The sequence below is a fragment of the Gobius niger genome (genome assembly GCF_951799975.1).
Source record: "Gobius niger genome assembly, chromosome: 19".
Lineage (NCBI taxonomy): Eukaryota > Metazoa > Chordata > Actinopteri > Gobiiformes > Gobiidae > Gobius > Gobius niger.
The window spans coordinates 27,973,008-27,987,861 of record NC_136870.1 but is presented as its reverse complement, the minus strand read 5'-3'; the positions used below and the strand labels follow the sequence as shown (position 1 = coordinate 27,987,861).

General features: G+C 39.4%; 1 protein-coding gene across 5 annotated transcripts in view; it reads right to left on the bottom strand.

Moving 5' to 3' along the window:
- qki2 (QKI, KH domain containing, RNA binding 2) overlaps positions 1 to 14,854 on the bottom strand; it is a 76,720-nt gene that overhangs the window by 11,761 nt on the left and 50,105 nt on the right. For 2 of the 5 annotated variants that reach the window (XM_079577246.1, XM_079577244.1), the window contains exons 6-7: positions 6,700 to 6,978; positions 1,950 to 1,973 (exon numbers count right to left, since the gene is read on the bottom strand). In XM_079577246.1, coding sequence (XP_079433372.1) covers positions 1,950 to 1,973; positions 6,700 to 6,978 — 303 coding nt within the window. Of the gene's footprint in view, positions 1 to 1,378; positions 1,974 to 6,699; positions 6,979 to 14,854 lie in introns of those variants that run through there. The other 3 variants (XM_079577247.1, XM_079577245.1, XM_079577248.1) reach the window with 2 other exon arrangements.

The window sequence follows — 14,854 nt, the reverse complement described above, 5'->3', positions numbered from 1 at the left end:
GTGGGAAACGACCATATTTGGAGACAGCAGCGGCTAAAGACAAGCCCTAGTGTGTGTTTACTTTATTTTTTGGCTCAAAGCTCAATAAATCCATCAGGAATCAGAGCTGTAAAAATCGTCCAGATGTGTTTGAGTGGAGTCTGTAAAGTGTGGAGTCTTATGGAGCAGATGTTTTAGGGAGGCACCGATACCACTTTTTCTAAAACCGATACGAGTACTTGGATTTAAGTACTTGCCGATACCGAATACCGATACGAGTACAAGGCACTTTCTTCAACATTATTACCTTTATCACAGTAGATTGGTTTGTAATTAGTTAATTTACTCATGTACATTTCCTTAAGTAAAGTCGGCGACACATTTAAGAGCCGTTATATTAGAATTGTGCTGATGCCATTTATTTATTTATTTTATTTTCATTCAATATAATTTTTTATTTTTATGTCTCTGTCCATCATAGACAGAAAAGCCCATGTCCTAAAGCTCCCAATGCCTGAGCTTTATTCATTTATGTGTTTTTATTTAACAATAGTATTGAGATGTTCCTTAAATGGTCTCTTTTCGTCTTTACTTCAGCTCCTGTAGATTTTCTCGTGTGTTTGTAGTAACTTAGCGAGAAGCTACAGCGTTTTCATTGTTCTGCTGCAGCTCATTTTCCCTCAATATAAACATGCTGTATGTCTTTAAGTTGGATTTTCTGAGGACTTTTTAGTCGCTGGGTTAGTTTTTCAGATGAATAAACCCCTGGGCAGAAAACGGCGTCAGAATGAACAAAACTGTTAGCCGCGAGTTAGCATCGTTAGCCTGTATGTTGTAAACACTGCAGACGCTGCAGCGCTAACAACATTAAGCTCTGGTTAAATCCAGCTCAGACTCTGGTTTAGAGAGCGCAGTCTGTAATAAAGTCAGCTCGATGTGGATTATTGTGTTTACACTAAACTATTCTACAGTTTGTTTCTTCTCAGCTGAGAGGTGAATGGTATCGGTTTCTGGTATCGGGACCTCATGAATGAGTACGAGTATGAGTAAAAGCATGTGGTATCGGCCCGATACCCGATACTGGTATTGGTATCGGTGCATCCCTGTAAAGTTTAGTCCCTTTGTCTGCACCTGTGGATATTCCTCCCGTCTTTAGCCGCTGCTGTCGCCCACACATGTAGGAAATGACCATATTTGGATTACAGCGTCTTTCCTGCTACACGTGGATACCAAAGGGTCACTTCCTGGATTAATCTCAGAGAATAAACCTGGTAAAGACGGAGTTTGGGCTGATTCGACTCTGACAGAGTTAAAACTAAGACGTCCATGTTTTCATCTGCAGCTTCTCGCCTTAAAGAACATTTCACAAACTTCACAAATGTGCTTTTAGCCGTTAGCCGTTAGCCGTTAGCTGCTACTTCGCCGACTCATTTCCTTTCCTCCTGACGGTGGAGCTTGCGCCGAAAGTGTTCCCAAGTTTACATCCAGAACTTTTCCCAGGAATCATGTCAAGAATACGTAAAAATAAAAATATATTTATATAAAAAAAAAGAGAGAAATCTGATAAATCTGTGGTCCTCGTCTGTCGATAAAACAACACACACTACGCGTCACTAGTTTAGCTTTAGCTTTAGCGAAGGCACTCTACTTTTTTAGCTCCTCTACGAGTAACAATTACCACAAGTGTTAATGTAAGACTCCACTACAACTGCGTTAGAATCGGAGGCGGGAAGAGGCTAGTCACGTTAGCGGTGATGTAGCGGTCACAGGTCACACACAAAAAAACTCTAAAATAAAAAGGCTCTGCTAGTACAAAACTGTGCGGGAGAACGAGACGCTAAAACAGGGAGTGGTTCGAGTCTCTCAGGGCAGTAAACAGAAGGCAGTCCGTGCGCGCTAGCCGTAGCTTTAGCGTTAGCCTCAGCTTTAGCCTGGGCTTTAGCGTCAGCCTTTGGTGGGGAAAGCCATACCTGCAACAACAAACGGAGAGTGGACTGTTAGGCCAAACATGAGCATCGAACAGTGCAGGAGAGAAGGAGAAGGTCCTGAGGAGCTGGACACGGGCGACCGAGAGCCGGGAGACGCTCGGAGATGTTTCGGGAGGACGGCGGCGAAGCAAAGAGGCGACCGGCGCTGAGTAACGGGCGGTGACAGGGTTCTTCATCGATGCTGATGCTTTTGGGGGAATTGTTATAGTGGAGCCATTCCCTAAAGTCTTTACTGTTTTACTGCTGAGATGACGTTAGCATCATAGCAGTGACGGTTGGCTGAATACTGGCTGATTTTTATTATTTCACTGTTTAAGCCGTTTTACCTGAAGCTAGTTCCAGCTCAATAGTTTGAGTTTTTGAGACATTTTAGTTGAATTTTTGTAATTTTTTTGTTGAATTTTTGTCACATTTTTGTTGAATTTTTGCTGAATATTGGCTGATTTTCATTGTTTCACTGTTTAAGCTGTTTTACCTGAAGCTAGTTCCAGCTCAATAGAGTTTTTGTCACATTTTTGTTGAATTTTTGTCACATTTTTGTTGAATTTTTGTCACATTTTCGATGAATTTTTGTTGAATTTTTGTTGAATTTTTGTCACATTTTTGTCACATTTTTGATGAATTTTTGTCACATTTTTGTTGAAGTTTTGTCACATTTTTGTTGAAGTTTTGTCACTTTTTTGTTGAATTTTTGTCACATTTTTGTCACATTTTTGATGAATTTTTGTCACATTTTTGTTGAAGTTTTGTCACATTTTTGTTGAAGTTTTGTCACTTTTTTGTTGAATTTTTGTCACATTTTTGATGAATTTTTGTCACATTTTTGTCACATTTTTGTCACATTTTTGTTGAATTTTTGTCACATTTTTGTCACATTTTTGTTGAATTTTTGTCACATTTTTGTTGAAATTTTGCTGAATACTGACTGATTTTTATTATTTCACTGTTTAAGCTGTTTTACCTGAAGCTAGTTCCAGCTCAATTGTTTGAGTTTTTGAGACATTTTAGTGGAATTTTTGTCATATTTTTGTCACATTTTTGTAGAATTTTTGTTGAATTTTTGTCACATTTTTGTCGAATTTTTGTTGAATATTTTTGAATTTTTGTTGAATTTTTGTTGAATTTTTGTCACATTTTTGTTGAAGTTTTGCTGAATACTGGCTGATTTTTATTATTTCACTGTTTAAGCTGTTTTACCTGAAGCTAGTTCCAGCTCAATAGTTTGAGTTTTTGAGACATTTTAGTTGAATTTTTGTAATTCTTTTGTTGAGTTTTTGTTGAATTTTTGTTGAATTTTTGTTGAATTTTTGTCACATTTTTGTTGAATTTTTGTCACATTTTTGTTGAATTTTTGTCACATTTTTGTCACATTTTTGTCACATTTTTGTTGAATTTTTGTTGAATTTTTGTCACATTTTTGTCACATTTTTGTCACATTTTTGATGAATTTTTGTTGAATTTTTGTCACATTTTTGTCACATTTTTGTCACATTTTTGTCACATTTTTGTTGAATTTTTGCTGAATATTGGCTGATTTTCATTGTTTCACTGTTTAAGCTGTTTTACCTGAAGCTAGTTCCAGCTCAATAGAGTTTTTGTCACATTTTTGTTGAATTTTTGTCACATTTTTGTTGAATTTTTGTCACATTTTCGATGAATTTTTGTTGAATTTTTGTTGAATTTTTGTCACATTTTTGTCACATTTTTGATGAATTTTTGTCACATTTTTGTTGAAGTTTTGTCACATTTTTGTTGAAGTTTTGTCACTTTTTTGTTGAATTTTTGTCACATTTTTGTCACATTTTTGATGAATTTTTGTCACATTTTTGTTGAATTTTTGTCACATTTTTGTTGAAGTTTTGTCACTTTTTTGTTGAATTTTTGTCACATTTTTGATGAATTTTTGTCACATTTTTGTCACATTTTTGTCACATTTTTGTTGAATTTTTGTCACATTTTTGTCACATTTTTGTTGAATTTTTGTCACATTTTTGTTGAAATTTTGCTGAATACTGACTGATTTTTATTATTTCACTGTTTAAGCTGTTTTACCTGAAGCTAGTTCCAGCTCAATTGTTTGAGTTTTTGAGACATTTTAGTGGAATTTTTGTCATATTTTTGTCACATTTTTGTAGAATTTTTGTTGAATTTTTGTCACATTTTTGTCGAATTTTTGTTGAATATTTTTGAATTTTTGTTGAATTTTTGTTGAATTTTTGTCACATTTTTGTTGAAGTTTTGCTGAATACTGGCTGATTTTTATTATTTCACTGTTTAAGCTGTTTTACCTGAAGCTAGTTCCAGCTCAATAGTTTGAGTTTTTGAGACATTTTAGTTGAATTTTTGTAATTCTTTTGTTGAGTTTTTGTTGAATTTTTGTTGAATTTTTGTTGAATTTTTGTCACATTTTTGTTGAATTTTTGTCACATTTTTGTTGAATTTTTGTCACATTTTTGTCACATTTTTGTCACATTTTTGTTGAATTTTTGTTGAATTTTTGTCACATTTTTGTCACATTTTTGTCACATTTTTGATGAATTTTTGTTGAATTTTTGTCACATTTTTGTCACATTTTTGTCACATTTTTGTCACATTTTTGTTGAATTTTTGCTGAATATTGGCTGATTTTCATTGTTTCACTGTTTAAGCTGTTTTACCTGAAGCTAGTTCCAGCTCAATAGAGTTTTTGTCACATTTTTGTTGAATTTTTGTCACATTTTTGTTGAATTTTTGTCACATTTTCGATGAATTTTTGTTGAATTTTTGTTGAATTTTTGTCACATTTTTGTCACATTTTTGATGAATTTTTGTCACATTTTTGTTGAAGTTTTGTCACATTTTTGTTGAAGTTTTGTCACTTTTTTGTTGAATTTTTGTCACATTTTTGTCACATTTTTGATGAATTTTTGTCACATTTTTGTTGAATTTTTGTCACATTTTTGTTGAAGTTTTGTCACTTTTTTGTTGAATTTTTGTCACATTTTTGATGAATTTTTGTCACATTTTTGTCACATTTTTGTCACATTTTTGTTGAATTTTTGTCACATTTTTGTCACATTTTTGTTGAATTTTTGTCACATTTTTGTTGAAATTTTGCTGAATACTGACTGATTTTTATTATTTCACTGTTTAAGCTGTTTTACCTGAAGCTAGTTCCAGCTCAATTGTTTGAGTTTTTGAGACATTTTAGTGGAATTTTTGTCATATTTTTGTCACATTTTTGTAGAATTTTTGTTGAATTTTTGTCACATTTTTGTCGAATTTTTGTTGAATATTTTTGAATTTTTGTTGAATTTTTGTTGAATTTTTGTCACATTTTTGTTGAAGTTTTGCTGAATACTGGCTGATTTTTATTATTTCACTGTTTAAGCTGTTTTACCTGAAGCTAGTTCCAGCTCAATAGTTTGAGTTTTTGAGACATTTTAGTTGAATTTTTGTAATTCTTTTGTTGAGTTTTTGTTGAATTTTTGTTGAATTTTTGTTGAATTTTTGTCACATTTTTGTTGAATTTTTGTCACATTTTTGTTGAATTTTTGTCACATTTTTGTCACATTTTTGTTGAATTTTTGTTGAATTTTTGTCACATTTTTGTCACATTTTTGTCACATTTTTGATGAATTTTTGTTGAATTTTTGTCACATTTTTGTCACATTTTTGTCACATTTTTGTCACATTTTTGTTGAAGTTTTGCTGGACACTGGCTGATTTTTATTATTTCACTGTTTAAGCTGTTTTACCTGAAGCTAGTTCAAGCCCAATTGTTTGTTGTTACTATGGAAACAGCTGCAGTGGAGCGACACACGTTTGTTTAGTGACGTCACGGCTCTACTTCCTGGTTCGCAGATGTGCGAGAAACTACAAAAAACTCTTTAACCTCTTTCCACCCGCCTAAACCAAATGCATTCTGTCCTCTTTTGGCTGTGTAACGACTCTTTTTTTTCTTTTTTTTCTTTTTTCTTTTTGTCACTTTTAGTTGAATTTTTGAAATGTTTTTGTTGAGTTTTAGTCACATTTTTGTCATTTTTTTGTCATTTTTTTGTCAATTTTTCGTAACTTTTGTCAATGTTTTCTCACTTTTTTGTCACATTTTTGTCATTTTTTTGTCGCGTTTTTGTCATTTTTTTGTCACGTTTTTGTCATTTTTTTGTCACGCTTTTTCTTCCATTTTTTATCAATTTCTTGTGACATTTTTGTGACATTTTTGCCACTTTTTCATCCATTTTTCGTCACTTTTTTGTCACATTTCCATCATTGTTTTCGTCTCAGTTTTGTTGCTTTTTCACACCTTTTTTCCTGAAGCTTTTGGACTGGGGTAAAGCCAGGTGTTCAGGTGGGAGTTAAGGGGTTAAACGCTCCTGATTTATGATCATTGACAAAACTTTTTTTTACTTTTTAAAGCCTATATTTTTAACAGATATTTAAAGGTAAATTGTTTTAGCAGCTGCGTCATTTAACTACACGTAGAACAGACGTCACCTCAAGTTATGTCTCGTTCTCGACGCCATTTTGACCCTTCGCAGACACTAAAGACATGGTGCTATTTTCATTGGTATTTAGCGTTAGCCGTTAGCCGCGATGCACAGGAAGTTTCCTCTTTTGTAACTGCTGGACCCGCGTTTGAGCTAAAGCCGGTTCCTGTCCGTGTCTCCGTCCCCGCGGCCCCCGGCGTGAGTCCAGCCCCTCAGACACCGCGGTGCTCGTCACGCCCCCGCGGCCGGCGCTCAGTGCGTACCTAAGACGCCGCTGGAGTCGATGGGGTACTCCAGGATGCTGGGGGTCAGGGTGTAGGGGTACTCGTACGGGGCGTAGATGATCCCGGACTCCGGCCCCTGCTGCATCAGCGCCGCGTGGGGGTTGGCTCCCGGCACCAGGGCGGAGCTCTGGATCTGGCGAATCAGGGGCATGATGGGCGTGGTGACGGGGGCGGGGTTTCTGAGCTGGGGCAGCACGGGGGCGGGGCCCTGGATGAGCCGCTGGGCCTGGGGGGGGCCCAGGGGGAACGCCGCCGTCGCTGAAACACAAGCAGAACAGAGAAGGGTTGAAACAAACACAGAGGAACATCTACGCTAAGACGCCTCAGGGGGGGGGGCCTCAGGGGGGGGGGCTCAGGGGGGGGGCCTCAGGGGGGGGGGCCTCAGAGGGCACTCCCTTTGACACATTGTACCTGCCAAAGTTAGTACAATATAATGTGTTACGCAGCAATCTGTAATAACATGTTCCTCTGTGTATTTGGAGGAGCGTTATGTTGCATTACACCATGGTCTGGGTAAATACTGGATTCTGATTGGCTGGTGCATTATTTTGGTATAACCGCACACGTAGTCCGGTAGTTAAATCACTGGGATGTCACTCCGCTGTGGCGTCGCCATAGCAACGCCTGACACAGCTGAGTCAGATAAAGGCGTAATTAGTGACAGGAACGTATGAGATGGATTTAGTGTTTGCTAAATGTTTGTAGAGGAGAGTGAGCAGCTAGGTTAGCTACTGTTAATAACATATGAGCTTTACATTTCTATTGGAAACGGTTAAGGCTATTCATCATTTTCAGGCGTACATAAAATGATCCTGCATTGAAGCATATTTGTCTGGATTAGTAAAGTCAATCATAAAAGTTTGAGTTGGGGGGGCCCAGGTGTGAGCGACTCCACCGCAGCTGTTTCCATAAACAGTTGAGCTGGTTGAGCTAGCTAGCTTTAGCTTCAGGTTAAACCTTGTAAAAGGTAAATAACTCCTGCCCACGAGTGCCGCATATCGGTGTTTCCTTCCAGGGAAAAGTGTTTCCGGGTTAGTCCTGTTGTGTTGTGATTCTGTGCTGATGTTGTGTCGTTGAGCCTGACTGAGATCCTCGTAATAGCTGCGGAGAATGACTCGCTCTGAGACCAGCCTTCAGTGACCGGCTAATAACCCACACAAAATAGCAGAGGTGGGAGAAAGTCACTAAATGCAAGTCTCGAGTCAAGTCCAAGTCAAGTCTTGCTTTAGTCGGCAAGTCACCTCAAGTCACAAACACCAGCGTGTCTTTTCATGTGTTTAATCTTGAAAATAATAAGTGTTTTCTCAAGATACCGTGATTTTGAAAATTTAGACTAAAATCAAACTTTTAAAAACTCATGGATTTGGATTTAAAGTCTAATTAATATTTAAACGCCACAACAGTCAAAATATATGTATTATAAATAAACAGTCCATGGACAAGATTGCTGGGACAGCATTTTAAGGAAGATATAGTATTTAAATATAGTAAAATATATTATATAGTATTTTAAATATGAGCTGTTTTTCCTGCAGTCTGAAAGATAAATCTAAAAGAATATTTTTATTTTTGTTAGTTTCTGGCAGTGTTTCTGTCAGTGGTTCCCCTGTCCTGCCCCAGCCCCTGTATACTCGGATTCGCCCCTGTAGCCTTCAGTCCCGCTGTCACTGGGCTGTGCGGATGTGTAAAATAACCTCTAAATGCTGTAAACTTTGTGTGAACGCCTTAAAACATGGAAAAGAAGATTCCTGTTATTAATCAGCTCTTACATGGTGGTTCTGGAGGCTCCGTCTGCGCTGTAGGTCCAGAACATTGTTTCAAACGTTTTCCTGTCCGTAAATCTCCTCCTCTTCACTGTCTTTACAAAACTTTTAATGCAGCCAAAGAAACACGTGGTATTTCCTCCTGCCTTTAGCGCTGTATTGATTAGACGCCTGTGTCTGGAAACCGAACTCGCATGTGGATAATCACCATAATGTAAACAAAGATGCGCCGCTTTTACAAAATGAATCCCGATCTTTCGACAGTTTCACTCAAGTAAATAATAACTATAAATTCACAGCGAGTCATTGAGAGTCTTTGGCCTCAAGTCCAAGTTCAGCTGTGTCATGTGTTGCTATGGCGACGCCACAGCGGAGTGATATCCCAGTGATTTAACTACCGGACTATGTGTGCGGTTATACCAAAATAATGCACCAGCCAATCAGAGTCCAGTATTCACCCAGACCATGGTGTAAATATATATAATCATTGGTGTCATTATCGGTATCGGGACCTGCGGAATTATCGGTTATCGGTTCAAATTGGCCTCATCGTGCATCACTAACCAGAACCAAAGGGTTTTATTACATCATGTTCCTCCAAACCACTGATAACACACAGGTACACGTTATTACAGACGGTTGCACATGATGTTGTACTAACTTTGGAAGGTGTATCGGGGGAGGGTGGACTGACTGTCCCAGTAGAGCAGGTCAGTTTGTTCGGCCCAAACTCGGCTCCTCTGACACGAATATGAACGACTGTCTAAGAAATGGATGATTAGAAAAGAGGGAATGTAAATGTGTCTCTGTGGTCACTCACTTTACACTCCCGGTAAGGTGTTAAACTACCCCCCATTTCAGGAGACCCCCCGGTACTTTGAAATCAGTTTCAAGTTACCCCCGGGGGTAAGATGAACACGATTTCAAGCTACCCCCCCTGATTTCAGATTACCCCCCCTCTCAACTGCTTTCTTCATCCATAAAATACCTTACAGGAACCGCAGTTGGAGCCGTAACCTTAAGGATAGTGGAGTTTACGAACTAAAGCTAACCTTACCTTAGCCCTAACCTTAAGGATAGTGGAGTTTACGAACTAAAGCTAACCTTACCTTAGCCCTAACCTTAAGGATAGTGGAGTTTACGAACTAAAGCTAACCTTACCTTAGCCCTAACCTTAAGGATAGTGGAGTTTATGAACTAAAGCTAACCTTACCTTAGCCCTAACCTTAAGGATAGTGGAGTTTACGAACTAAAGCTAACCTTACCTTAGCCCTAACCTTAAGGATAGTGGAGTTTACAAACTAAAGCTAACCTTACCTTAGCCCTAACCTTAAGGATAGTGGAGTTTACGAGCTAAAGGTAACCTTACCTTAGCCCTAACCTTAAGGATAGTGGAGTTTACAAACTAAAGCTAACCTTACCTTAGCCCTAACCTTAAGGATAGTGGAGTTTACGAGCTAAAGCTAACCTTACCTTAGCCCTAAACTTAAGGATAGTGGAGTTTACAAACTAAAGCTAACCTTACCTTAGCCCTAACTTTAAGGATAGTGGAGTTTACGAACTAAAGCTAACCTTACCTTAGCCCTAACCTTAAGGATAGTGGAGTTTACGAGCTAAAGCTAACCTTACCTTAGCCCTAAACTTAAGGATAGTGGAGTTTACGAGCTAAAGCTAACCTTACCTTAGCCCTAACCTTAAGGATAGTGGAGTTTACGAACTAAAGCTAACCTTACCTTAGCCCTAACCTTAAGGATAGTGGAGTTTACGAACTAAAGCTAACCTTACCTTAGCCCTAACCTTAAGGATAGTGGAGTTTACGAACTAAAGCTAACCTTACCTTAGCCCTAGCCTTAAGGATAGTGGAGTTTACGAACTAAAGCTAACCTTACCTTAGCCCTAACCTTAAGGATAGTGGAGTTTACGAGCTAAAGCTAACCTTACCTTAGCCCTAAACTTAAGGATAGTGGAGTTTACGAACTAAAGCTAACCTTACCTTAGCCCTAACCTTAAGGATAGTGGAGTTTACGAGCTAAAGCTAACCTTACCTTAGCCCTAACCTTAAGGATAGTGGAGTTTACAAGCTAAAGCTAACCTTACCTTAGCCCTAAACTTAAGGATAGTGGAGTTTACGAGCTAAAGCTAACTTACCTTAGCCCTAACCTTAAGGATAGTGGAGTTTACAAACTAAAGCTAACCTTACCTTAGCCCTAAACTTAAGGATAGTGGAGTTTACGAGCTAAAGCTAACCTTACCTTAGCCCTAAACTTAAGGATAGTGGAGTTTACGAGCTAAAGCTAACCTTACCTTAGCCCTAACCTTAAGGATAGTGGAGTTTCCGAACTAAAGCTAACATTACCGTAGCCCTAACCTTAAGGATAGTGGAGTTTACGAGCTAAAGCTAACCTTACCTTAGCTCTAACCTTAAGGATAGTGGAGTTTCCGAACTAAAGCTAACATTACCTTAGCCCTAACCTTAAGGATAGTGGAGTTTACGAGCTAAAGCTAACCTTACCTTAGCTCTAACCTTAAGGATAGTGGAGTTTACGAGCTAAAGCTAACCTTACCTTAGCCCTAACCTTAAAGATAGTGGAGTTTACAAACTAAAGCTAACCTTACCTTAGCTCTAACCTTAAGGATAGTGGAGTTTACGAGCTAAAGCTAACCTTACCTTAGCTCTAACCTTAAGGATAGTGGAGTTTACGAACTAAAGCTAACCTTACCTTAGCCCTAAACTTAAGGATAGTGGAGTTTACGAACTAAAGCTAACCTTACCTTAGCTCTAACCTTAAGGATAGTAGAGTTTACGAGCTAAAGCTAACCTTACCTTAGCCCTAACCTTAAGGATAGTGGAGTTTACGAACTAAAGCTAACCTTACCTTAGCCCTAACCTTAAGGATAGTGGAGTTTACGAACTAAAGCTAACATTACCTTAGCCCTAAACTTAAGGATCGTGGAGTTTACAAACTAAAGCTAACCTTACCTTAGCCCAACCTTAAGGATAGTGGAGTTTACGAGCTAAAGCTAACCTTACCTTAGCCCTAACCTTAAGGATAGTGGAGTTTATGAGCTAAAGCTAACCTTACCTTAGCCCTAACCTTAAGGATAGTGGAGTTTATGAACTAAAGCTAACCTTACCTTAGCCCTAACCTTAAGGATAGTGGAGTTTATGAGCTAAAGCTAACCTTACTTTAGCCCTAACCTTAAGGATAGTGGAGTTTATGAGCTAAAGCTAACCTTACCTTAGCCCTAACCTTAAGGATAGTGGAGTTTACGAACTAAAGCTAACCTTACATTAGCCCTAACCTTAAGGATAGTGGAGTTTACGAGCTAAAGCTAACCTTACTTTAGCCCTAACCTTAAGGATAGTGGAGTTTACGAGCTAAAGCTAACCTTACCTTAGCCCTAACCTTAAGGATAGTGGAGTTTACGAGCTAAAGCTAACCTTACCTTAGCCCTAACCTTAAGGATAGTGGAGTTTATGAACTAACGCTAACCTTACCTTAGCCCTAACCTTAAGGATAGTGGAGTTTACGAGCTAAAGCTAACCTTACCTTAGCCCTAACCTTAAGGATAGTGGAGTTTACGAGCTAAAGCTAACCTTACCTTAGCCCTAACCTTAAGGATAGTGGAGTTTACGAGCTAAAGCTAACCTTACCTTAGCCCTAACCTTAAGGATAGTGGAGTTTATGAACTAAAGCTAACCTTACCTTAGCCCTAAACTTAAGGATAGTGGAGTTTACGAGCTAAAGCTAACCTTACCTTAGCCCTAAACTTAAGGATAGTGGAGTTTACGAACTAAAGCTAACCTTACCTTAGCCCTAAACTTAAGGATAGTGGAGTTTACAAACTAAAGCTAACCTTACCTTAGCCCTAACCTTAAGGATAGTGGAGTTTACGAACTAAAGCTAACCTTACCTTAGCCCTAACCTTAAGGATAGTGGAGTTTATGAACTAAAGCTAACCTTACCTTAGCCCTAACCTTAAGGATAGTGGAGTTTACGAGCTAAAGCTAACCTTACCTTAACCCTAACCTTAAGGATAGTGGAGTTTATGAGCTAAAGCTAACCTTACCTTAGCCCTAACCTTAAGGATAGTGGAGTTTACGAGCTAAAGCTAACCTTACCTTAGCCCTAACCTTAAGGATAGTGGAGTTTACGAACTAAAGCTAACCTTACCTTAGCCCTAACCTTAAGGATAGTGGAGTTTATGAGCTAAAGCTAACCTTACCTTAGCCCTAACCTTAAGGATAGTGGAGTTTACGAGCTAAAGCTAACATTACCTTAGCCCTAACCTTAAGGATAGTGGAGTTTACGAGCTAAAGCTAACCTTACCTTAGCCCTAAACTTAAGGATAGTGGAGTTTACGAGCTAAAGCTAACCTTACCTTAGCCCTAAACTTAAGGATAGTGGAGTTTACGAGCTAAAGCTAACCTTACCTTAGCCCTAACCTTAAGGATAGTGGAGTTTACGAGCTAAAGCTAACCTTACCTTAGCCCTAACCTTAAGGATAGTGGAGTTTACGAACTAAGGTGAATGGGGGATAGTTTGAAATCGCTACACCGGGTCATTCACAAACATCGAACACACCCCAGCGCCTCATGAGCTCCGTGGTAATAAAGGCCCTTTTCTCACAAACGGCCACACTGTTCACACTCGTCACTGCTTTGGTTTGAATAAAATAACTTTCTGAGCCGTTACAGAGCTGCAGTGAATGTGTTTGCGGTTTGGCTCGCACTGACCCGGCGCCTCCTCCGCCTGCGCCTCCTCCTCCGCCCGCGCCTCCAGCAGATAAATAAAGGCCGGCGCTGTGGACACATTTGTACAAAGGACAGAGAGCGTCGGGACAATCGCCGCATTTAAACACGTCAGACAGAGGTTCGGACGGAGACGGGACTGAGGCGCATTGTGGCGGAGACTGGGGCCTTCAGGGACACGCCCACATAGAGAGCCACGCCCACAGAGAGGAAGAGCCACGCCCACAGAGAGAGGAAGAGTGAGGTCTCCATCCAAAACTTCACCGTCTGCTCCGTTTGCTTCATTAAAAGTGTGAAAGTGTGAAATATCTGCACTTATTTAGGAACCAGAGCTCATCTATTCAACCGTAGAGCCGCCATTTTGATTTATTCTGCTGATTATTTAAGGCCTCTTCATTCTCCACAAGACGCGAGAACTTTGTTCTTGTTCTTGAGGCAAAAAGAACAAGAACAAAGTTCGTCTGGGCTCTGACATTTCATACTCCACAAGACGTGTTGCTGCCGAACTGCCACGCCCCCTTTTTTCTGCAGCCAAAACAAACAAGGAATGACCGAAATAAAAGAAGCCATTTGACTTCAAACTATTATAAAATGTATCAGTCACGATATTGAAAACATTTTGAAGATTAACTTCATGTTTAGCCACAACTCGCGCTGGTTTATTATGTTAGAAAACGTTCACGTTAAAAGCTTACCTCCGTGTCACTCGGTAAAACCATGTTGTTTCATTTCATTTTATTTATTTCATTCAAAAGTAATGTTGTGCAATCACAATAAAACCGCCAAGCCAACACGGTATGAATGAAACGGAGCAGGAGAAGAACAAGTCTCATAATATCTAATAGTTTCACGTCTGTGTTGCTCAGTGCAGGTTTTGTCCATCCAAGAACCTTCACTGAACATGTTGGTGATGTTTCCCGGTGTTTGATGAAAATCTAAGGTTTACAAGCTTGGTCTCCCTCTGTCCACGAGCCTGAACCACTTTTTTCTTTTCTTTATCACTCGCTTCTTTCACGCAGGCAGCGCCAGGCTCTTCTGTTTCCTCTTCGTCCTCGCCCAAAACGTCCTTGTGTTTCTCCCCAGGACTTTGTTGCCGTGTGCGTGTCCTTCTAATCCTTCAGCGAAGTATTTTACTGCCGCGAGCGGTGCCGCAAAACTATCCATGTTGTCTCCGTTTTCCGCACCGGTGTTAGGACGTAAACATTGGATTCCCGCTTCCGCTAAAATAACCCCGCCCACTAAAAATCCAGCCAATCACAGCCAGAGTTCTCGCAGCCGAAATAGTTCTGCTGAGCTGATGCGTCAGCCAGAGCTGCCGAACCGGAGCTGCGAGAACAAAATGACGTCATTTTGTTCTCGCAGCTCTGGGTGCGAGAACAAAGTTCTCGCGTCTTGTGGAGTATGAATAGGCCTTAGTCAGAACGAGACGCTGTGTTAGCAGACTCTCACATAAACGTCCAAGTCGTCATGAAGGGGTTAAATTATTGCACTGTTTATCCACAGATGTTTATGGAAATCAACATCTGCACTTTAGTAGCTCCTTTAGGCTCTGACTTAAATCTGAATGAATAATCCGAACATGTGCTTTTGTTTTGGTCAGGATTACGGCCGAGCGAGC